Raw genomic sequence first — 25,428 nt, 5'->3', positions numbered from 1 at the left:
TCCTCAAGAAAGCAATTTTCTAAGACAGGTCTTCAATATCCACTAATTCAATGAGAGGCAGACTTGTATGAATGTGAGATCACATCAGTGGCTCATAAACAACAAGCGACAAGTGTACCTGGCAGCCATATGAAGTCCCTATCTAAGTTCATTCACAGTTATTAATAATTTGAAGTGCCTAGATATCGAATCCTCCCTGTGATAAACCCATTTGATTATTCAGGTATTCTAAAATAAAACACATCTACTGTTTTCCAACTCTAAGATCAATATTGGATGCATAGCTACTACCATTTATGAATAGTTGCAAAAAATAAGCATTATTTATTCCTCACAACTATTTATGACTCTTTCAATGAGATGCTATTCTTCCAACTGTGTACTAGGCAGCTGATTAGATAGAAAATTGGAGACAGAAATAACTAGGTACGGTCCATGGTAGAAATGATTGCATTTGTAAAAAGGTGATTTGATCGTCCTTTGGCCAACCAAAACAAGATTCAAACATGCAACTGCTAAGAGCTCTACCAGTCGATTGATATCCACAGGGACCAATCAATAGTCGACCAACCGCACAGCAGCAACACCCAAAAACTAACACAGCTGATGACACAAAATCTTAAACAACATAACAGCAGGAACACCAGAATGAAGCGACATGCTCTATTTATTTCATTTGTCTGTACAAATGTTTACACCAATATTACCCGCATTTTTTTTTCTTTTACTCAAAAAGAATTCCACTAACCCTGCTTCTTTTCTGATTTACCAAGTGTGAGGGGGCAAAGGCAAAAAAAAACTGTAAAAATGAAAAATTTCCACAACCAGAACTGTACACAAACTTGTACACATTTCAAAAAAGATGATGTGTAAAAGACACGAGAGGATCAGCACTCAATCATCTGGGCGTTGGATCTCACCCATCAAAATGCGGTTGCTATGGACCTTGAAACCAAGAAGAGAGGGATCAATCTGCCTACCCTTCTTCCCTTTCTTCCTGCTGCTCTTTCCACCCAGGCCAGCATCCATGGGCTCGACAGCACCAATGGAAGAATCTGCATCCGGCAAGGGCTTTCTGGTGCTCTTCAGCATGTCAATAAATGAAGGTTCTGGTACATCAGCATCGCTGCTTGAAGATCTACGACGAAATCTCAGGTCCTTTCTGTTTGAGGCTGGAGTTTCTGAAGTCCGGACAATCAGATTACCTCCCGGCTCTCGTCTCCCCTCTGCAGGTATGATTTTTTCTTTAATCAATTATAAATCATCGAACTGTATAAGCTTTAGGCAAATGGATATTATTGTTACGCCCATTAAATTTAGAAGACAATGGAGGAAATGAACCATAGTGACCCAAGAAAAGCATACCCTCCGGAGATGCAAAGCTAGTAGAATTCTTCCCCTTGATAGGTGGAGCAGAAACTAGCTCTGATAATGCTCCATGAGATGATGCAACATGCAGATCATGGGCACATTTCAGTAAGGAATTATCGGCCCCTTTTACAAGTGCACCAGCAATCCTAAAAGAAAAATGAGTAGCATGAACACCAAAATGTGAGACAGCAATGTTAAAAAAAATTATCCCAGAACATGCTCTACAAATCTCAACTGTTACTACACAAATAAAGATTAGTGCAGCACAATATTCATGCTTCTGCACCAAAAGAATTTATGAGCATATGGATACAAATCTCAACGTCCACTGCCTACCTTGGTTCAGGATTCATCCATAAAAGCACCACAATATATCGCTGTGACATTATACAGGCAATGGCCCACGGTATTGCTAAGGGAGTAAAGAGGTCAGACTCAAGAAAAATCAAATCCAAACAGAACAAGACAATCGAGTTTGGATGTATTTTCAGATTTGACTTGAATTCATTTCCATAATTAGACCTTATGTAACTGTACGATAAAATATATTTAGTATTTTTATTGATTTTTCACCAATATTTTCTCTGGTCCTCAACAACCCTATGACTACAAAATTATTGTGTCAGGATACACAATATTTTCATATTTGCGATATCATTTCTTTTTCTTGTAAATCTAAGTAGATTCAGTTAATAGGAACCAGCAATCAAGAACTGTCATATGAACTGTAGATTCATTTGTCTTTGAGTTGATAGTTTGTAAATGAATTTAAAAGTGATATACTGAAAGATTGGCATAGAGAATGTGAATATGAAGTTCATAGAATGACAAAAGAATTTTCTATAAAGTCAATTAACAATAATATGTATAGGTAAAATATAATCAGACTATCCATCAGGTGATTCGTTTGGACATCGGTCACATTCAGACCAACCCAATAAACTACCAGATATTGAACTATTGGGCTATACGAATATACAGACAGGCTTGTTATCAAATTATTAGGTATCTTTCACAGTCCTAAGATACACCAACCAGCACCTAACTACCAAATGAAGAAAAAATTACCAGAAACCCTACTTGATACCATTAAATCCCTGCAACAGATGATGGTTTCTGATGGCCAATCGAACACAGGTAAGGTGTCACATCATAAGTCCCACATATTGAACTGTAAGCTCCACAGAGACTCTACCAGTCTTTGTTTCGAGGGCATGACCATGTGAGTGAAACATCCCCCAAGTAATCACAAGGATGATGTCTAAAAAGTGACAAAAGGAATATAGTCTCCTTTTAAGGGTGACAGTCCCCATACCATTACTTGAGGGCAACTTCGCTCGATAATGATTAGAATCCTCTGTCTAGAGCTTCCTTGTATCACACTTTACATATGTACAAATTCCCCGATCAAATAAGATATCAAAATCACACCATGAAATTCATTTTCTCAAATCGCTCAAATTCTGAGATCTTGAGCAACCAAAGCCGGGTCTCAAGCATCATCAATTTCTCCTCTGAAAGACAGTTGTCGAGTCATGATATATCTGCTAGACCTCATTAATGCTGTCGTACTCTATCACTCCATTCGTGAAGTGATATTTCCCAGTGCACACAGGGGACTAACTTCAAATTCTACAACCTTGTAATTGACCTTCAATGCTTGTTCCTTGCTCGGTCTTGCCAAGCTTGGATTGATTCTTGATATCATTGGCTATACCAAGGGTTGTAACCTACATCAAGAAGATTTTTCTAAATTTCTCTCAACCTGGTCAACCAATGACTAAAAGACTCAGCCCATCCTATTGAGCAACGTCACCACCCAGACCCTTGTTGCGAACCAATGCTGAGCAACCAATGCATATCCCTTGCTTGGTCTTGCCAAACTTGCATGGTTTCGTGATATCATTGGCTATACCAAGGGTTATTACCTACATTAAATGGATTAGCAGAAATTTTAATTCTCTCTGCACTTGGTCAACCAATGACTAAAAGACTCAACCCCTCCTGCTGAGTCTCACCACCCAGAAACCTCTTGTAAAGTTACTGTGCTTTTTGTAGTCATTTTTTCTATCTGATGGCCCTATAATATCTTGTTTCCCTCATAGATGTCTTAAAATTGTATGGTTTGGATATATGTGCAAGCATAGTACGGTACTGTTAGATCCCACTGATGTCTAATAATTTCTTCTCGTGGTCCATACCAGATGTTATACCTTAAGTATCAAGAGGAGGTATTTAAGGCTAAATTGAAAGGTCAAATTAACATAATGGAAGATAGTGAGTCTTATATCCCATCCCGTACCCCATTGTGTTTGCTTTATCAATAATATATCTAGTGGTAATGCTGCTATTGGGGAAAAAAGGCACCTCCATGCATATCAAGGTATGAAGTACACAAAAGCTTACATATTATTTCAGATCAGTATTAAGCATTTAAAAGAAAGAAGTGGGTATGAACTGTCTTCTCTTCAACTATTTCCAACATAAGTTCTATCATGAACAAACTGATGGTTGAAGTGTCAAGGTGCCCTCTCCCCCTTGCTGATTAGACTACTTTTCAGCACAAGCCATCAGAACCAATGTTACTCCCACATTTTCAGTTAAACTGCAGTTGAACTTATTTTTGGCCTTCCAACACCTCAAAAAATTTACCTCTTATATATGGCATTGGTTATACTTCAATGTTCTAGGAGCTGCAAAGGCAACACATCCTATAATCCCTACATCTAAGGTGTGCCTCTATTTTGTAAATAAACTTTATGGCAAACGCACAACCATGTGTGAATTTAGCATACAAGAAAGGGCCTTTTTTCAGATCATTTTTTTTTAAGAAATAGGCAAGGAGAAAGCAACAGTTAACATCCAAACATTTCAAGATATGACAGCTTGTAGCAAAGCACATAAAGAATACCAATAAACACTGCTATTTAGTTGCATTTTATTTCTTCCCTTCCACTTTATTTGCAACTTCTGCACGAACTCTATGCAATTAGAGCAAAGCACATATCTGCAATTCTTTAATCATCCACCAAATGCAAGAAGGTCATCATACTTTTGAACAAAAAACTGTCAAAGTGAAGCACCTAACTTAAAGTTAGTGACAATTGAACGGTCCACCGTATCGACTGTACCGACGTACCGGTAGATACCGGTACTGGTACGGTACCGATTCGATACCAACCAGTACCGAACCGGCCAACAGAGCAGCGTCCGCAGACGCGAAAAAAAATAGTGCTCGGACGCGTTAAATGCCACAGAGTGGGCGCAGGGCATTAAATGGCCCACACAGGCTGCGACCATCGTTCCCTACGCAGAGAATCATGCGCAAGCGCGAGCTAGGCGCATGATTCCCCGCTCGCGCCCGCGCGCAGGCACGGTACCCAGCGCGAGGAACTCCGCCCGTGCGCGAGCGCGTTCCCAGCACGGGGAACCCCACACAGGAGCGTTCCCATCACGGGGAACGCTTGGGCCGCGCTTGGGCCGATGCAAACCAGGCCAGTTTGCATCGGTACATAGCAAAAATTAGACGGTTCTGGCCCCTATAGGGTCGTAACCATTTTTCACAGCCCAACCGTACCGGTTGGAGCAGGTACCGGTACGGTACGTGCTAAACCGGCCGGTTCAGCAGACCTTGATTGAATCACATAATTAGGTTTCCTTTGATCTTCTACAAATCTATCAGAACGCCAAGTATCATCTTTCAGGTATATAATGTAACCCTCTTGCAACGTAAACCCAAACCTTCCTTTCATGGATTAGGCATTCAGAAGTTTCAAATGTACCAAATCATGCCAATAACATTCAAAACAACATCAAATCTTTCTCTTGACATGATGAAGTTCTGTTAAACTTATTACCAGTGGATACCTCAATGAAGGTCATGCTGTTGCCTTGTTAATGGGACTATCTACCAACTGCAATAAAAGTGGAAGGTAATAGCATCTTTCATGAACTAGGCAAATAGGTACTATAAAGCAAAGCTCAGGCCCTATGTCAGAAAATATGTTGACAATACCTATCCAGGTTACTGATTGGAGACCGATTATCCAAATAAACACAATTTAACATCAGCTAGTTCCATAAATTTTAGAAAAAATAACAGGTAGAGAGAAAAATCCTACACCAGTGACTTACAACGTGACTTGGTCAAACTTACTAACTAAAAACATGTCAGTTTTAAAATTTTGTATAAAATTTAAATTTATTTTTGAAATCTGTGCTGGAAATCAGCATATGGAACAAATCTACGCACCCAAAAACATTCACTTGCACAATCTAGGGCATTTCTCAACCCACATAGAGACAAAAATTTAGAGAAACATATTGCAAGAAAGAAATACCAATATTTATTATTAATCACCAAAAAACCGTTGCACCCTTTCCTCCTCCCTTCCATTGCTAAGGCATAATTAGAATCACTAAGTATATGACTTCTTAACTAAGCCACATCTGGACTCTCACCCTTAGAAAGAAACTAAAAATTGGGAAAAGGAAAAAACTACTTAACACACAGACACACAAGTTGCATGGCCGACCGATGTCAGACATCCCTACTCCTACTTCTTGCAGCTGGCATAGCAACAGGTACAGGAAGTCAGTGATGAGCAATGGGCATTTATTAGTTGCAGAAAGCTTCTACCTAGGGTGACGCATCCGATCTGGAGACTTTGCACCTGCTTCCTAAGTGCTTCCTTACCCAAACCCTTACCCGCTCTTGATTCTGAAAACTATGGGGCAACTTATACATCAGTTGTGTAACGTTTCCCCATCACCAAGGTTTGTCGTGCCGTGTCGAACCAAGCAGTATGGAATATACCGTATGGATGTGATACGGTATGTGGTATAGGTAGTATATCGATACTCGGTATGCCAAACCGGCCCCATACTATACTGTACCGACATAATAATAGGATGGCATTGGTACAGAGCCCGGTACTGAAATGACGTACCTTGTGCATCGCACTATATATCTCTGTCGAAAAGGAAGCCTATAGCACTTTAAAATATCTCCTAATATAACATACAACTTTCTTTATAACATATCGTTGTAGAAGTCACCAAAGAAAACCATCAAAATCCCTTCAAAAAACACTCATAATAACTTTAGAACTTCCGTATCCCAACCTAGACCTGAACTAGGACACATGAAACTAATTTTTCAAACAATGAGCCTCCATAACACTAGAACAAAAATATATACATATAATATAGAATATCTAGTTTATTTTTGACACGACAGAAAAAATAATCAGTAACAAACAAATTAACAAAACCACAATCTCACCACAGACCTAGATTACATCAATTGACAGTAAACCCAACCAACAATTTATAATCACATTAGTGCATTGACAGAATCAGGAGTACAGGACCATTTTGTCAAGAAGCAGAAATAGAGATCCACGAAAGCTAACACCAAAGCAGAAAGGACGGTGTAGCGGGCACCTATTTGGAGGTAAGATTATACTTGTTTAAGGATATTGTAAGCCACAACATGGACATCAAGAAATTTTACGTAAAGCATTTGTTGAGATAGAGTGACAGATATTGAATTCTTCAAATTTGCATAGCAAAAAGGGGAACAGGGGAAAAAAGCTTTCATAAAGTTATCATCTCTCAGGTGTCAGTTAAAGAAATAGCGAGGAACGCTTACCCATCATCAATCATCTCTTCACTATAAGCATTATCAACTCCCATTTCATAATTGAAGAAGCCTCCAACTCCACCTGCACAGTATTGCAGCTCATAACTCATAAAAATGTTGCAGAACATAAAACATGACCGAAATCAAGAGGTTCAACTGAGTTACCAGTGCTGCCAAATGAGGCATGTCTAACGGGTCCACTAACTTTCAGATCTCCATGATCTCTGCCACTTAGTTGCTCCACCCCACTTTCCAGAGTGTCCACAACTAATTTATCCATTGATTTGCCCTTAGAACCATGCTTCTTCCCCTTCTTCCCCTCCTTCACATCAGAGAAATTTATTCCCTCTATAGATGCATCACCACCCATAGATTCTACAAGATGCTTGTTTTCAATTTCAACAATATCTGAAAGGAGGTGTTTCTGTTCAGGTAATGTTCCAGAATTAGATCGAAAAGCTAATCTTCTACTGCTTTCAAAGCTATTACCTTGTCCTTCCAAATTTACATTCGCCAATCGCTCACGTGGTGCATGTCCTACTTTAGCGAAAAGAGAACCTTCTGACAATGAATCACCCAAGCCCACTCTATCAGAAGTAAGATTAAAGGAATTATTATCAGTGCCAGACCGTGAATAAAGCCATGACGGATCCCTGTGCTCATAGGATGATGTAGGAACACTATCTACAAATCCCAATGACTGTTGAGATTCAAGAACCAGTTTTTGGTGAAGCAAGTCTCCTAATCCACGTTCTGAGCTCCCACTATTTCCTACAATCGATGCCCAAGAATTTGGGTCCTCAACAGTACAATTTGCTGTCATATCCCTCCTCTGTCTTTCTGCTTCTACCTGCAACTGATTGAAATGTGGTTCTATTACGTTATTTGGTAGCTGCCCGTTGGACCCGGACCAATGCCTCTCCATTGCATCCATGTGCGAACCAGAAACCTGTTTAGAAATCCGACGTTGATGAGAACGAATAGTTGAAGGAAACTGTCCCATCTGGCCTGATGATTGACTGTGCTGTTCCTGCGTATCCAGTCCTTGAAACCGTCCTAGGCCATTAACAAAATCTACCTTTGGCGCAAGAGTACCTGCAGGTAGGGGAATTGACCTTTCAACTGGATGTAGGGTTGGTTCATAAAGCCCTCGCTGCATTTGCTCATGCAATATAAAGTTCTGCTCAAGTTGGCTGGGTTGCTCAAAGGACAAGGGCCTCTGAGGGGGCTGCATAAAATCTAATTGGTTAAGTCTAGCTGAATGAGTCTGATGTGGACCAGTTGCTGCCCTGATGAACTGGCCAGATTCATCAACTGACCAAACCCCACCAACATGCCTCTCTTCTTCCATGCTAAGTGGTTGCCTCGATGGAATAGAGAATTGTCGTGCTTCCAGCTGCTCCTGCTGAAGACCTAGAAGAAGTTGCTGTTCCAAAGGAAGCATCTGCCTGCGCTTGGAATGAGATAAGAAATCCAATACATCATCGTGATTTTCCCTTTGGAGATTGTGCCCAAATTTTGATTGGATAAGCTGTTCAATAGCTGGGTCATGGTGCAGCGGTGGATGCCGAGACTGTTGTTGTGGCTCATTCAAGAGCTGCTGCCTAAATAAAACCTCATCAAGCATGTTATTTGCCCGTCGACGGTCGACATGCAATGCTCCAAACCCAGGGTTCTGTAATTGCTGATGCAACAATTGCTCCAGAAGCAACTGCTGTTGCTGCTGCTGCTGCTGCTGCTGTTGCTGATGCTGCTGCAGCAATTGCATCCGATGTTGATGAAGCTGTTGTTGTTGCTGGTGCAGTTGATGTTGTTGCTGCAACTGCTGAAAATAATGCTGCTGTTCAAACTGAAGTTTAAAAAGTTGCTCCAGATCTGGTGTAGGTTGACCAATTGACTGCTGTTGGTGGACAGAACTCCTGATCTGCTCCAGAAATGGCCCAGCCAAATCCAAGTTTTGATGAGCAAGCAACTGTTGCTGTTGAAGATGCTGTTTCTGTAACTGCTGGGAAAGCAGGTGCTCTTCTAAACTGAACTGGTTCGCTTCAGCTTCAAAGCGTGACAAGCGACTAGAATCAATAGCTTCCTGAAGTACACTTGAATTAGCGTTCCTTCTGAAGTTACTGGGCCATGCATCATGAATATTGGGGGAGTCACCTATCAGACTAAAATGATCCTGTTGGTGTTTAAAACGAGATGCATCTCTTGCAGCTGCATGATTATCAATGCTCTGATCACTGAAGCTGGCTATATTTGTTGAAAGAGGGTGCTTTGGATGAGTTCCTTCCAGTTCAGACCACAATAATCCAAGAGGATTCAAATCGTTATCTCTTGGAATGTTCTGGTTGGCTAAACTGGCTTCTCCCATTTCGGCACCCATCAAATGGAGACCACTAGAGGTCTGTGACAGATCAATATGGTCATTAGCAAGCTTCCCTAAAGGTTTCTCCAGACTACTTGCAGGCCGTCCTGTATACAACACTTCTGCAGAATATATTAAAAAATCATCATTAAAGCAACTAAACAAAAGAAAAATGAGAAAAAAAACGATAAAAAAAGGACAAAAGCTTGCACATAAAGAAAACTAACCTTCAGCATCTTGTCCAGCAAAATCAGGAAAGCTCTGTCCAGTGTTGGAAAGCAACAACCTATCATTTATAGAATCTACAGAAGCTTCATGTTCAGTACTTGTAGGCTTAATCTGATGACCCGGAGCCTCCCTTAATCTAGATGGAGCCCATTGTGGGTCATTCATGGCAAAAGGATCAGTAGTATCAGAAGCAGGAATAAAATCCTCCAGGTTTCCTTTGAAAGAGTCCAATGCTTCAGATTTTTCGCCAGAAACGTTAGCAGGGACAGATTGAGATTTTAGTTTCAAGTGTGGCATAACTTCACCAAGTGGCCGAAAAGGAGTGCCTTCTGGAGCATCTGACAAACATACAGGTAAATCCATACCATAAAAGCCTTCTTCAAACCACTTGATGATGTCAGCACCTAGAAATGGCCCTTGTATCTCTCCTTGAGGATCCCGGTAAAACAAACTCAACTCCTCAGGAGGAGGGCATTGTTTTAAAAGTTTTACTTCGACATCGCTGTTCTGAAGCTGCTCATTGCTGTTTGGAATCTTGTGGTTGACTGATGTATCAAACAATGAATTTAAATCATCAGGTAGCTTAGCACCAACATCAAAAGGAACAACTGAGCTAGGTACTTCTAACTTAGCATTCTTGATAAAATCTGGGTGTCCCATGCATCCATCATTGTTAAGGACATTTCTCTCACCCTCAGAATTGGTAATAATACAACCTGACACCCTTCTATTATAGTAAGCATCATTGTCTGAAACTGCAGTCATAGCACCAGGGTCTTTGCTTTCAACATGGCTAGAATCCCGCTCTGAAACAAAATATGTTACTAATGTTAGTGATTTGCATAGGCAATCAGGATAGGGGAGCAAACAGGATGAGCCAAGAAGTGAACTGCTCAGGCTGGGCAAATAATATGCGGGGTACTAAGCTTGACCCGAACTTTGCAACATGAATTCAAGCTTGGCAAGCTATGAACTGAATAAAGCTTAAACAAGCTTGTTGTCAAGCCAAGCTTAGTTATCATTTATTTTTGCAAGCCCAAAGTGTTCAGGCTCTGCGCATTTAACAGATGAGCTCTGAAAGATGTTTGAGCTAAGCTTGTTTTCTAGTCAAAAAAAAAAAAAAAACTATTATTGAGTCAATCCTGAGCCGTTCATGAACAGCATGGTTCATTTACAGCCCTATGTCAGATAAGGCTGTTCAAAAAAAAACAAAAAGAAAGAAAGAAAAAAGAAAAAGGTCAAAGATATTGCATATGATGCATATTTCATCATAACCTGCAGAATTCATAAAGAATCCCTCTCCAGTTGAGCTAGTAGAAAGCAAACCTTGTTCCTTCTCAATCAAGAACAGGTCACCAACATCTAAACAAAAAACCAATAAGTTATAAATAGCCATGCTTAGTTATACAAAATAAGAGAGGTTGCTTACCCAACTCACTGTCATTTTCTCTTTCCATCCTATCCCGGCCGTAAGCTACTTCACTGCTGGTAACCTTCCCCTTCCAAATGTCATCTAAAAGAGCCTGCCAGTCACATCCAAGACAAAGATTATTCTCTAAGAATCAAATAAAAGACCATTTGCCAGTAATGTAGATAAAAGCTCAAATTACTAATTTATTTTAAAGGAATGTGGAGGGAGAGCAGGTGAAACAATACAAATTTTCTATAATGATCATGCCAATAGAGGTAGGAGCAATGTCCCATACATTATACTGCTGAATTCCTTTTTCATGACACAAATAGAAAACACCAAGGATTTAAAAACTGCCATAACCGTACGATACTCAGTACATAGTTCCAGCAGAAAACCAGCACCGGTACAGCATGTCGGTGTAGGATGGAGTCCCATACCGTGTGTCAATACCCAGTATAGTACCACTTTTTCAAAAAAAAGGTATTCCCTCTCGTACCAGTTTTTGAAACCTTGAAAAATACTATCAAAACTGCAAAATTTACGTGAGTGCCTGAACTTTCATTTCTTAAAAACATATATAGAGGTTTACTCCATAGTTTCATTATATTTTCAAAGAGATAAATGCAGCAAATATACTAGATGTCCAACAACCAATGGATGGGTAAAAAGATTACGTATCCTCAAAACAAATCCTGCAGTTTTCTTCCACAATATTTTTGAATATATGGATGTAGCAAACCCTACAATTTTATAAATATGTTAAAGAAATCCCAAAATAGCCTCTTATTTATGCAAGATATACTAGAAATGTTTAAAAAGAAAGAGCGTCAAAAATTTTCTGATTAATTGCCAGATGCACCCATTCCTCGAATTACCAACAACATGAAGGCATTGCATTTCAACATGAATTTAAAGTCCAAATTGCAATATAAAGTTATGTACATCCAGAAAATAAAGGTTGTTGTTAGTGTTTCTGTCCTCACTATATAAAGGTTGTTGTTAGTGTTGATATTGTTGTTACTGATATTGTACTCAAAACAGAAAATGCCTACTACTGCAGCTTCTATTATAATTTATGTACTATAGATTGCCCATTCCACCACCCTAAGGATTGAGGAAGATGCTGTAAATGAAGACAGAGATTGCCTTCACTTGAATAAATAGGAAATGTGCTCTGTTTTGAATACACTATGTACCAAATGCATGTGAGTTTTTTTGCTTTTAGTCATTATATAAATTTAGATAAATTTCATATATAAAATTTGGTAGCCGACCCCAATTAGCTTGGGAGTAAGGCCTAGTTCAGTTGAGTTCAGTTAAATCAATATACAGAATTTACAAAATCACGAAATTTCAGATCACCTATCAAAACCAAGAACAACTTTTAAGTTTCCATTAACTTTCCCACAATGAAATCCATAGCAGATCAACAGCATTTTTAAAGGATAATTGGAAAAAAGAAGTGGGAATTCTAAATTGTTTCCTACCTTCCCCATGTATCTGCCTCCAATATATCTAGAAAATAGTTATGGTGATTCTGACATTCTCAATCAGTGACAAAATAACAGAAGTATACAACCTTCTTTTCTTGGAGATCACAAATCACTATTACAATGATGAAAAAGAATTTTAATAGCATATTCATAAACTGTGTATTGTGTAAAAAGAACTATTAAAGCTTGCTACCATTTTGCATGTTCCATATTTATTTTCTAACATGATCACACAGTTTACTTTAATTTCTTCAAATTGTATGTCAAAAGAGAGTAGAATGAAACAAGAACAGATAATAGAAGAAACAGCATTAAGCCTACCACTTCGTTTGCATCAGGTGCAACAAAGGCCAGTGGTGCTACAGCACTAGACTGTGTTATTGAAGGAACTTCCTCGAGGCCCTCAGGGGGAGTATCAGAAGATGGCAACATCTTGTGCTTTCTGTAAATATCAAGAAGTTTCCCCCTTGGGTAGCAAAATGTCTCCGCAGATAATCCGGACTTTCCATGTACATTTTCAGTCTTAAATGCAGGTGCAGCACCGATTGGTCCAGAAGAGGATGACTTAAATGGCGAGCCAGCAATGGAGTTTGACCTACCCCTACCGGGAGCAAACCCCACGCTTGAACCCTCCGCACGTCCTCTAGCCAGCCCAAACCCAGGAGCAGCGCGATATACTGCAGATCCACCAGAAGAAACTTCTTGTCGATGGCGTGGTCTCCATTTATCACGAGAATCAGATTCAGACAATGGGCGAAGATTAACCACAAAAGATTGTTTTTCAGTGTGAGAATCCTCCTTCTCTACATCCATCTTCTTCTCCGTTCGAGGGTCCTTCTCTCTATCTTCTGGACCCCATCTTGTCGACCATTTGCTGTCACGCCACCGATCAGATGGGGGCAAAGTCCTAGACTCAGAAGTTTCTCTAGAAGTATTGTCTGAACGGCGGTCATTTTTCCGGTACTCAATATCTCGATCTGCTTCCTTCCTACGTTCCCTCCTACCAAGCAAGCTAGTTTCCCTCTCCTCTTCACGCCAGCGGCGAGTACTTTCAACATCAGGTACATTCCTTCTCCATTCTTTCTTATCTTGAGATCCATCCAAACGCCACACATCTTTCTGAGCCGAATCAGACAAGGTTCCGTGGGTCAAAGAATTTGGTGGGCGAGTATCCTGTCAAAATAAAACACATAAATGTGTAAGACAGTGATTAAAAACAAAGTGTAACAAAGAACTGGACATGTGAAAAAGCATGACACACATCCTCTTCTTATAGTAGTATAATTTTCCTATTGTAAAAATTTTATCAACAAAAATAAAACAAATGAAATACGATACTAGCTAAAATTGTCTAATCACAGTTCCTTAAAAGGACAATCATCAATGCACGGGCATGACCGTAGGATGTTATAAAGTTCTTATTAAAAAATCTGGCCCAATACCAAAAGCATCCAACAGAACAAAATATGTATGCATATCCATCAATGTTATACATGTGAACTTTTGCAGAGGAAGAGTCGAAACTGAAACATGAGCAAAAATGCACCTTGCAACAGGAACAGAAAACAAAGATTTATTCAGCATCTGTTCATAAATATGTTAAAAGGGCAGAAACGTTTTTGAGGGCATATGCTGATAGTGTGGTAATGTTAAAAAGGAATAATAAATTTATTTTGTCAATTTTACTCCAAAAAACTTGGGCAATCAGCCATCCAGAAGTAAGGAACCGCCACAGAAAAACTTTTAGAACCACAAAATATGTTTGTGGAATTCAATAGTTCAATATAAACTTATAGAATCTTAGTCATAGTCTCTTGATGACTGTATAATGCAAAAGAGTTGACTGTCTTCGCCGTCATTTATTTATTTCCCGATACACATAGCACTCCCACCTTGCCTGGCTTTCTGCGAGGGAGTTTGTTTCATAGATTAGATTAGGAAGACATATAGGTCAAATTTGGATGCCACCTAACATGCTCCTTCTCTATTAAGCACGTGCACATGCACGTGCTGTGTGTGTGTGCAAAAACTTAGTACAACTGAAGCCGCAAGCCTTCCACATCTTTGCAAAAAGGAAAAGTTGTCTCCCAAAAGGAAAAACACACCTCACTAAAAAAAAAACGAAACAGAGGGAGGATACAGAAGAAGGAAAAAAACTCAGCCTCTTCCCCCCCACCCAAAAAAATAATAATAATAATAATGATAATAGTCGTGGCACAGATTCAGAGTTCAAAAATTACAGAGATTCGCACATGCAACCCTCATTCATAAGACAAAATTGACGAAATACAAAATGAATATTATATATATATATCTGTGTGCATGTGTGTGTGATAGTATTTTTTAAGGGATGCCGGACCTCACCACACCGAGGAAAAAAAAAGTCAACATGTTCGTCTTCTCCAAAGATCTGTACATGCAACGCGCATGCACAGCACATGCTTATTTAATAATTAGAAGTTACATTCGTCCATCACGATCTACAAGGAATGGCTACAAACAGCTAACGGCATAAGAAAATGATCAAACAAGTTACTCCATCACCCTTCCCAGCAAGCATATCATTACTGTTTACTGAAAACAAGTAAATAACAAAGTACCTTACAAATTCAGCTCAAAATATTATTAAAACTAAAGCAAAGTTTACACATGAAAAAAAACAGCGAACTTGCTATCACTTAACTACAACCAGAAGAATTATATGAATACGAGGACCTAAAGATTGAGCTGGGGGCTGAATTTGCACCCTTGACCCACAAAACATGCATAATGCAAGTAGAGAAAGGAGATAGCTCCAACTATTTATATCCATGTCATGGAGATTTTATTTTAAAATGTTATATTCTACATGAGGCCCCCATCACTTTGAATTATAATAGCACACTAGCATCAGACACATGAAATGCACTTGTCGGGATGCAAGTATGGTTGCAATTTTCCATCTGCTCCAAGAATTTGTCCATCATTTATGTAACTTGACAAATATACTGCCACTTTTAGTGAAGCACTCTCTTGTTTCTCTCCCTAGAAGAGAGGGTGAACTAAACCAAGAGGGCAGTGCATATATAAGATGCAGGTATCTATAACTTGTGGATCAGAAGTGTGAAAAGAGAAGGCTCAGACATGGAGACAGTCATCAAGGGCAAGGAGTGTCAGTTATAATAGTAGAGATGTTGGGTGTATGTGCGACCATAAATAATATGATGCCGGCACTAGCTGTTGCATTTTTTGAAAGGAAAAAGAAAATGCGAAGCAAGAAAAAAGATGAGCAGAACCGAAAAAAAGAGTTGTCTATCCCACCTAGGAGGTTGCATTGTAAAAGAAATAATAAGCACATCATAGACATGAATCATTCCACAAAGATGATTATTCATTCTACACAAGGAAAGAAATGGTTAATGACTACCCTAAGCTACTTATTTGACTTTTTTTTAATTGCATTTTTGGGAAAAGGCACAAGAATAGCACCAGTTATTTTATGATATAACAAATTTGCATATGATTTTTTATAATATTTACAGGCACCGAGTCAGGTAATTTCCCAAAATGTTCATAAATGTTCCCATCTAGAGAAATATCAATCATCATCCAAGCCCTTTACCATCAAATGGAGTTGGCAAGTTATTTTCCTGCATTCATGATCTCTCAAAAGATTTTATCTTTCAGCAAGTCCCTCATAAACAATCCATCAACTACTAAGATAATTTTATGGCACCAAACCACTAACAAAGTCCACCAGTAAGACCAAACTGAGGATACTGAACTCTCTTTTCCATATTATGCATATTTGAAGAACATGGATGCACTGTGGTAATTGTAAGAAACATTTGAATAACATTAACCCACCAGCCCCGAAAGCACTATTATGCCTAGTACACGCCATAGCGTTTTGGAAGAGGCCAAGATTAGATGATACCAATTCGATTTCACCACCAAGTCAGTTTGGAAAAGTGGGGTGAAAAATGCCCAGGTCATGTTACCTTTAAGGTTAGGATCAACTAAAAACACGAATAAGCAGCATAGGTTCCGTTCTAATCCTCTCATGGTGCACCATTTGAGAGAGAGAGAGAGAGAGAGAAGGAGAACAGCATCACTTTTGCAACAATATGTTGCAGAAATTATGTGTGAGAGCCAAGAATTAGGAATAATGCAGCAAAACTAGTACAGAGTGGAGAATGAAGGTCATCACAAATGTAAAAAACCAAACTGGAGACATTACAGAACATTAAAGATGGAATGTCAATACGTCAAGGTAATCCAAAAATTATAGCAAAACATTGTGGACATTTAAAAATATGGTGACAGCCACAGATTAGGATGGACACAAAACAAATGTTTTCAAGAATGTAAACAGAATTTTTTGACTATATTCCCATATGATATCACATCTAACTCAAATGCTCTGAACTTTGACAAGAGACACCAAGAGGGATGGAGGTGATGGGTGCATTGGGTGTTCATGTACAAGAGCCAGTTTTCCATATGTTCTAAGATAAAGCCTTTCACAGACAGATACTTGTTGACAGTTACCATGGCATGCAGTGGATGGCAGGTACCAAGTTTGGCAACTTGTGCTCAAGGTGGGATGCTAAAAAGCATCCAAGACACTGTTTCACAAAATGTTATGTATCTAATTTAAGATTCCATCATTAGTAACTAATATGACCAATTGTTATTTATATTACACTTTAGTAACTATGTCGAACTAATTGATTTTGTTTCCTACAGAGTTACAACTGACAATTATATCATTACTTAAGAAAGAAATTGCTAAAACAGAGTGTCGACTATGAGGAGTAAAAGAAAGTCAAGTTGCTCTCCTATTTTACCATCATTCATTATAAAAAAAACTAATTGGAAACTGGACCAACTCGGTTAAGGGCTACGATGTCTTCCTTGGATCAGCCATTGCCCATATCAGCCATCATACTGGGTTCTGGCCCATCATATCATAGAACATGGGCCAGGATACCATGTCAGGCCACCATAGGCCATCCTGTGGTAGTCCAGCCCTCGAACCACCATGGCAAACCCCTTGACCTTTTTCTAGAAGGATGGCTTTTCCTTCGGATACCAATGATAAATAAAGGGCTGTGAGTAGAATACAAGAGTAAAAAGGACATCGGTGGAAGCTGAAAAGAATTTTCTTGTAAAATTATATATGGATTTGAAATGCCTATTATGTTGGTGACAAGAGTTTCTTTCAACATATTTAAATTCATTGTCATATGTACTCCTAATTAGTCTATGAGAAACTGTACCACAAGCAAAGAGCAGACAGATAAGATCTTGGTAAGTCCATAGACATTTTCCTTTTATTCGAAAAAAAGACAACTTAAAATAAGTACCAAGACCATCATGAAAGATGTTCAAGATATAATGACCCAAAAACATTCTCAATAAAATTAAATGAAGAATCCTTGCAAATACTCCATATCCAGTAGCATGATCACATTTTCTGGGATATTAAAAAAAAAAAAGCAAAGCCAAGCAAAAACTAACGCCCAACTATCGAAAAGAGAAAAATTCTGTGATAATCAACAACTGCCTCAATAAAACATAAAAAATCAAGGAGAAATGCAAATTGTGACTAAATTAACTATCTAATGCGATATAGGAAGATAAGAGCAATATATTTCCTATTATGAAAGGAGCATATAGATAGGAAAGGAGAAGAACAGGAAATGAGTTTATTTTTACCCGATCCTTGAATTACAGTACTTTAATAAATTATATAACTGCAATTTTATGAATAAACATAAAGTCATATTATCATAAGAAAAGAGTAAGTATAGAATTCAAATCATGTTTTCTCTTTTCAACTGCCCAAATTATCATGTTGATGGTATCAAAAGTAACTAAAATAAGTTCAAGTAACCACCATAAATACCAGAAAATGGAAATGATATAACCAATCTGACTGACCCAAAATAAACCTTAAGTTGGTGTTTTATTTTACTGAAAAATCTTATCTCAAGTACTAAGAAAGCCACTACAGCAAACATAAGTCCCATCAATAGATTAGAATAGGTTCTGCACAACTCCAACTGACCTTACAGAATATTAAATGAGAATAATAAACACATACGAGAGAAAAAGAGTGCTTAATACCCCAGATGCAGCAGAAAGGCCGATCTTGCTCTCAATAGGCTTAGCATAGAGCCATTGAGGAGACAAAGGAATACTATTATCAGAAGATGCTTGATCTGCAGCATACAAAATACATGAGAAATTAAAAAATTGTTTATAGCATGATAACAAACAAGAGCACATGTGCAGAATTTTAAAAGCAATTAAAACTGAGTCATGGACAGGATTGTGGAAGCTAGTCCAATCCCGGAAAGCAGTGGCTCGACTTTGATTAGAGATACCATATCCATAAAGTGATGCTATTCACGTGGCAAAGATAGAAAACTCCATCCATCAATTTTTTACTAGAAATGCTTGAACATACTTGCAGGAAATCAAAAGTACAAATCTTAGTATGTTGGTGCATCGAGTAACTTATATGGGTGCCTGATTGGTAAATACCAGTAGTGGCAACTGGGCTGCACCAACCACTATCTAGCAAGCCAATTGCAAAGCAGTGGAATAACCAATTCATGCACCTAAGGATACTGTGATAGGAGCAGCCACAGCACACACCAGCAAAGTTAAAGGATTTTCAATTACATTGTACCAATGAATAATGGGAGATAGGATCTTCAAAAGTACTGGTGTATTTATGTAAGCCTCTTACCCATAACTTCAATAACCAAATCAAATGGCGCCAAATGCATGACAAACTCAAGCGTTACTTTGTACAACAACCTGCTTATGACAATAACAAATCAAATCTAGCATGCCCAGTAAAATTTAATCATATTTACACCATGTGTATCCAAAGCCCAACAGAATATCAAGTACATTTCAGAAGGCAAGCTCCAAGAACTGCACTTTTAGGTAGAACTAATTAACAACTCATATACTCCTTCAGCCAGGGCTTTCATCTCAGTTTCGACCTTGGTTTGTATCATATCAGCCAGTCACCAATACAATATACAGAACCTCAGCCTCATTATGTCATCCGATATAAAACAATATTAGACCAAGATATCAGTCATATAATATGAACACCGGCCAATATTTTCCAGTCACATTGTTACTTCCTTAAATTGGTTCTTTAATTGATAACCTTCAACAGGTGCCTAAAAATAGTTGCTAAACTCAATTTTACCATGTAAAAGAAGTCTTGGCTCTAACATATCAATCAAGATCTCAGAAAAGCATGGTTCTTTCCGAAATTTCCCCACTGTCCATCTAGGCCAAGAGAAACCAAGATCGGTCTTGGTCACTCGCCAAGACAACGAATATCTCAGCTTTTAAAAGTCCTGCCTTCAGTGAACAATATAAGACCGGTAATTCGGAATTTACATAACTTCATAAAGAATGTTTAATAGATCAAAACCCAACATAACAAGGAATACCAGAATCATTTATGCAAACAGTGGCTGCTTAAGAACTCACAACCACATGATTTATCACACAGAGAAGAAAAAAAAATCATCCAAAATGAAATCCAAGTACCGCAACATACAATACTGAGACCAATAAATAGGAAATCACCTTTTGATTCATCCAGAAACCCCATGAGAACCTTCTCCTCGTCATTTCCACCTGAAAGAACATCTGATAAGAGGGGGATTCAAAACCCAATCACCAATTCGCAGAACATTATAGCAGTAAGAAGACATAGACCAGAAAGAAAAGCATAGTTAGATCTTCCACATAACATGAACAGATAAGATACCCAAACTGAGCTGGGAAACAAATAAGCAAACAGATACTTAAAAAATCCACCTACTGTAAGTACTACTAGAACTAGAAGTAGTGGTCACACAGGACTACAGATTCATATCCATCATATATTTTCATAGAAAAGAAAAGGAAAATTCTGCTCTTGCTCCCGATCTGAGAGTACTAATTCTTCCAGCGAGTCGGGATTTTTTTATTAAAAAGGAGAGATTTTTTTGATAGAATATTTCAAATACCGATTCTGGAACCAATAATTCATCAAAGAACTCCTCTAGAAAAGACATAATCAGAACAATCACATGGTCCAAAACACCGTAAGGTAAAAGAACGCGAGAAATTCAGCACCAAAGAACTTCTGAAAACCCTAAAATAACTGCCTTTCGATCTGAATCACGAATCAAAACACTCAACACGATCGATCTCATCGAATCACGGTACCAGAAGCTAAAAATGCCAGAAAAGAGCATCGAGAGAATACGCCATACCTTTGCCGGCCCAGGCCTCCACGGCCGGCTTCAAGAGCACGAGATCCTCCGGCAGATCTGCCTTCCCTTCCGCCATCCGAACCGCACCCAATCGGCGAGCACAAAGATCGCCAAGTCGCGCCCCAAATTAGGGCTCCCGACCCAGAGAAAACCTCCAAATCCGAGCGAATCGAAGGCCGAAAGGACGGATTTCAAAGGGAAAACGAGCGCTCGATCGATCAGAAAAGTCACAAGATTTAGGGTTTTGAGATTAGAGAGAGAGAGAGAGAGAGAGAGAGAGAGAGAGGTAAGAGCGATGAGATAGTACGGGTGGCCAGGAGAGCGAAAGAGTGATCGGCGGGTGAGAGAGAGCGAGAACCAAAGAGTTGGGGCAGACTAAACATGGAACAACATTACTTAAATAAAATTTTTCTATACAGGAGAGGAGATTTAATTTAAAAGGATTATTACGGACACCTAACTTCAAACCCAAAATGAGACCCACCGCCTTGGAGACGTGGGGCTCAAAGGTGGGGCGGTGATGTCATCATTGGAAGGCGGTATTGTTGCGGGTTTTGTTTCCTTCCACGGCTCTCAATTTTTTTTTTTTCTCCTATTCTGAAATATTCCTTGTTTCACCACGGAGATCGGTAGAGAAACGAACCGGATTCAATTGGGAACCGGATTATTGTCAGTTTATCTTCTCCTACTCCGAAATATTTCTTCCATCGTTTCATCACGGAGAACGGTGGAGAAACAAACTGGATCGATTAGGAACCGTATTATTGTCGGCGAGAGCCTCACGCGAAATGTGAAATGTGAAATGTGAAACGCGAGATAGGATACCGTGGGAAGCAGCGTTCTTTAATTTTTGAATGGGAATGAGAAAAAGATGCCGGCTTAATCGTAGGCCAATGCTTGTTAGAAAAATTAAAGCAGCTGGGATTACGTCTCTTTTTGTGAGGGTAAGTAATCAAATGTAGGGTTCTGATATGCATCAAATGATGGTATTATGTTTCGTCGGATATTGATCGGATGGTCCAGGACCTTTAGGGACCAACAGATGGATAGCTGGATTAGACTTCGGATGCAAGGAATATCCAATCGTGCGGCGTTCCACTGCTTGAGAGTACGTGCGTTAGAACAGGAGTGGACTAGCTTGTTGCATCACCTAACCATCCTAATTGTGTTTGTTTTCTATTTAGTGCTAAATAATGTGCATTTGGATGTCCTACAAAACCATAACATTTATGATTTCTAAAATTATTAATTATGATTTTATAATATAAAATATTTGGTTGTGTGATGAAAGATTAAAAATTTAAAAGAGAGCATATAATTGAGGTTTGGATATCTTCAATTAAATCACTAATCAGAAAGAATCCATACTTAATTTGGATGGTTGGAAGATTTTGATAATTAGTAATGCTTTTAAAATCAAACAGGACAGTGAACCAGCAAGCTATTCGATTTTTGGATCAGCTGGTCCGACCAATCCAACCAGCAAGCTAACCGATAACATCAACCGTACATAATTATTATGTTATGATTATATTTTTTTATTTTTATTGGCATAACTTCCTACTCTCTCCCCTCTCCTCACAATTGCCCCCACGACCAAAGATGGTTCCACACAATCAAATGTAACGCATGAACTCACCTTAAGAAATGCATGTGCAATTGCAACACCTCTTCCTCACGGTGGTGCTTGGCACATCCTTCGATCCACCTGCTCGTTTTTCCATCCGTACGCTAAAGAAAGCCAGACAAAAAGATAGCCACCACCAGAAGTCAATAATGGCGATCAAAACACACACAAAGAGAGACGGCGGTGGCAGCGGCGGCGGTGTGGGTGTTGGGGTGGGTGGAAGGGGGGCTCCCTTTAGGCCTAGAAAACCTTGAAAATGAGGGCAAAGGAGGTTTTTATTGGAGTTTTGAACTTTTGGGTAGTATATAAAAGTAATAAAGGAGGGAGCTTTGGGAGAGCATCCTTCTCAATTGCAATAATGTTGCGTCCTTAAAAAACAAACCATATAAGCTAGGGAAGAAGAAAAACTTCTTTGCCTAATCTTAATTTTGAGTTCAAAAATAAAAAGATCAAAATGAACTGGCTGATCTAATTAGTTTGTTCAGTTCTTCCAAGTTGGACCAAGTTTTGATCATTAAAACATTCTTTAAATCAAACCAGACAAGCAATAGATTCTCATTTAAACCAATTGAACTGGCCGGTCTGTTTTGGGTTTGAAAATATTGATAATTAGCAAAAAATCTCTATCAGGTTGTTTTCTATGTAAATATAATCTATGCATACAAAATAGATAAAACTCGTACATTTTTTGCTCTTTTTGTTATCTGATTTTGTATATAAAAAAGTGTATACTCTTAAATTTTGATGAGACTTTTTTTTGTTCCCGTCTTGTGTTAATAGCACCTTTTCGAGCCAAACCACCTAAAAAGAGAACAATAGTAGTGTGCCTCCATCGTCGCACTTGATACCCACCATGTGATCATCAAAAGAACTTGTTTTTCATATCTTTTTCTGCATAATAGAAGTGAGTTGTATCAAGTTATTTAATGGTGGATTCAACATTGATTCTCGGTCATATAGTGAGTGACAAAGGCAAGTTAAGCAAGCTTGCATGAGAGGTATGGGTCTGCAGAAGCAAACCTAAAAATAGAATAATAACACAACTCCTTCAGAGTCTTCGGCCTCACACATTCAACCTCTCAGCCTCTTCGAAGAACACTCGAAATTTCTAGCCTCGCATAGGTCACCTTTTTTAGGCTAAAAAAAATAGGGCCTATTTTTAGGTGATAACCACTCCAATCCAAGAAAATAAAAAAAATCAAAAACTATCGAATCTGCATAGGGACAATACAAGACTAGTGGCCCACTGAGGGGAAGATGTGAAATTTCTGTGTTAAAGATGGATTTCTTTATCCTAAAACTAATTAGGTTTTAATGTCAATCTGAGACAACTTGCGAAAGAAACTTCTCAAGAAATGTTGTGATACCAAGTGGGCAAGGTATCTAGGCCAAAAAAGGAATATCATTGTATGAGGCTATCTATTGCTCGTTGAGGATCCATGAAGATGTGGAGTATGTCCATAATTGCCTTGTTTGCCATCAAGATAAGGTAGCATGCAAAAAGTCAATACGCTTGCTCGAGCCTTTGCCTGCACCAAGCTCTTCGAGGGAGTGTCTCCATAAACTTCATTTTAGTTGTGCCAAAGCTAGAAAAAATTCAATCCATCATGGTAGTATTACACTACTTCTCCAAATATGACACTTTTATCACTCCACCTACAATTTTCACCATGGAGGAAGCTGCAAGGCTCTTCATGTCAAGTATAATAAAGTATCGAGGGACTCTCGAAAATATAGTAAGCAACTAAGACCCGAGGTTTATAAGTAAGTTCTAGATAAAGATTTTCAAGATCCATGGGGTCAAGTTACTCTCCTATTCAAGTTTTCACATCCAAATATATGGATAGACCAAACAACCGAATAACTTTTTGGAGGAGTATTTGTGGTACTTTGTAAATGTGAATCGAAAGGATTGGGTGCATATTGCTTACATTTGCTATTGCTTATTTTTGCTACAATCTCAAGAAAAATGAGTCCATGCACCATAGCCCATTAGAGGTTGTGACGAGGCACCAACCTGTTGCCCCTCACATCCTTGTTGCAAGGGAGACAAGCAAGAGCCCAATGGCTCATTAGTCCATTTCAAAATTTAAACTGACATGACAAGGACATTTTTGGAGAAGACCATGAGGCAGATGCAGAAGAGGGCTACCAAGTGATGACGGCCTCTGGGGTTCAAGAAGAAGGACATAGTCACGATTAAGCTTCACTAATGATTCAAAATGTTCCAAAAGGTGCATAAGAGGCTAATTTGAAAGTATCAAGGGCTATTCCTATCCTAAAGAAGATAGACAAAGCAGCTTATAAGGTAGAATTTCCGACCAACTTAAAGATTCATCACATCTTTCATGTAAATTGTTTGAAGCCTTAACCTAAAGACAAGGAGGATCCGGCTCGAGAAATTTGCATTAAACATCGAGAACCTTGACGACATCGTTCAAGAAGGAAGTCTAAACTATATTTAACAAGTACACATCCATCGATAAGGAATCCAACCATACATTGGGTATCTTGTTAAGTGGAAAGGACTTCCACACAAAGAGACCGATTGGAAATATGCAAATATATTGCGGCAACACGAGGATAAAATCTACGAGTTCTCAGCATTGCGACAAGGACATTGATGCGATAGGTGGGGAGGATGTCATGGATCTTTGCATTTAAGGTTTTGGACAAAGAAATTAAAGTTCTCTAAAAGGCTTCAGAGATACTCTACTACTTGAGATATTTTGAAAAGATATTTAGGATCCTAGATATTTTGCTTAACAATTTCCTTATTTTAGCCTTAGATATTTTGTGCAGATATTTCTAGAACTAGCTATTTGTTGTAGATTATTTATATGGAAATGATTAGAAAGCTATTAGGATTTTAACAAATGGTATAATTAAGGCCACATGTGTACTTGGCTGAGGCTTATAAATGTGGAAAGAGATCTCTGTTTGTAACCAACTCCTAGGACTGTGTTGTATTCTTCTCACTTTTTAACAAGAAAGCTTTCCTTTCACCTTT

The 25,428-nt window shown here is 38.7% G+C and overlaps 1 protein-coding gene across 13 annotated transcripts; it reads right to left on the bottom strand.

Moving 5' to 3' along the window:
- Positions 1–649: 649 nt before the first annotated feature.
- LOC103717459 (uncharacterized) lies at positions 650–21,255 on the bottom strand. 13 transcript variants are annotated; one of them, XM_008805857.6, is made up of 12 exons: positions 20,792–21,163; positions 20,118–20,180; positions 18,624–18,718; positions 12,834–13,685; positions 11,035–11,128; positions 10,881–10,967; positions 9,605–10,411; positions 7,505–9,499; positions 7,181–7,423; positions 7,025–7,097; positions 1,366–1,517; positions 650–1,226 (listed from the first exon to the last, which is right to left on the bottom strand). In XM_008805857.6, exons 1-12 carry the CDS (start codon positions 20,865–20,867, stop codon positions 895–897), a joined length of 4,869 nt encoding a protein of 1,622 aa, XP_008804079.4. In that variant the 5' UTR covers positions 20,868–21,163; the 3' UTR covers positions 650–894. The 13 variants fall into 13 exon arrangements, with proteins under 13 accessions (XP_008804079.4, XP_008804077.4, XP_088564693.2 ...); XM_008805855.6 differs by having other exon boundaries at positions 7,181–9,499; XM_088708567.2 differs by lacking the exon at positions 10,881–10,967.
- Positions 21,256–25,428: the final 4,173 nt, after the last annotated feature.

This window comes from Phoenix dactylifera, chromosome 12 (assembly GCF_051530095.1).
Source record: "Phoenix dactylifera cultivar Ajwa chromosome 12, Ajwa_hap1_PhDact_Kaust_v1.1, whole genome shotgun sequence".
In the NCBI taxonomy this organism is placed as follows: Eukaryota; Viridiplantae; Streptophyta; class Magnoliopsida; order Arecales; family Arecaceae; genus Phoenix; species Phoenix dactylifera.
The sequence above is the reverse complement of the archived record's forward strand: the minus strand, read 5'-3'. Positions and strand labels throughout refer to the sequence as shown.

Coding starts and splice junctions, on each gene's coding strand:
- LOC103717459 (XM_008805855.6), bottom strand. CDS start 20,867: ATGGCGGAAGGGAAGGCAGATCTGCCGGAGGATCTCGTGCTCTTGAAG. Junction 20,181..20,791: donor GGAGGCCTGGGCCGGCAAAG/GTATGGCGTATT, acceptor CCCTCTTATCAG/ATGTTCTTTCAGGTGGAAAT. Junction 1,518..7,024: donor GAAGAGATGATTGATGATGG/GTAAGCGTTCCT, acceptor TTTTTCTTTTAG/GATTGCTGGTGCACTTGTAA.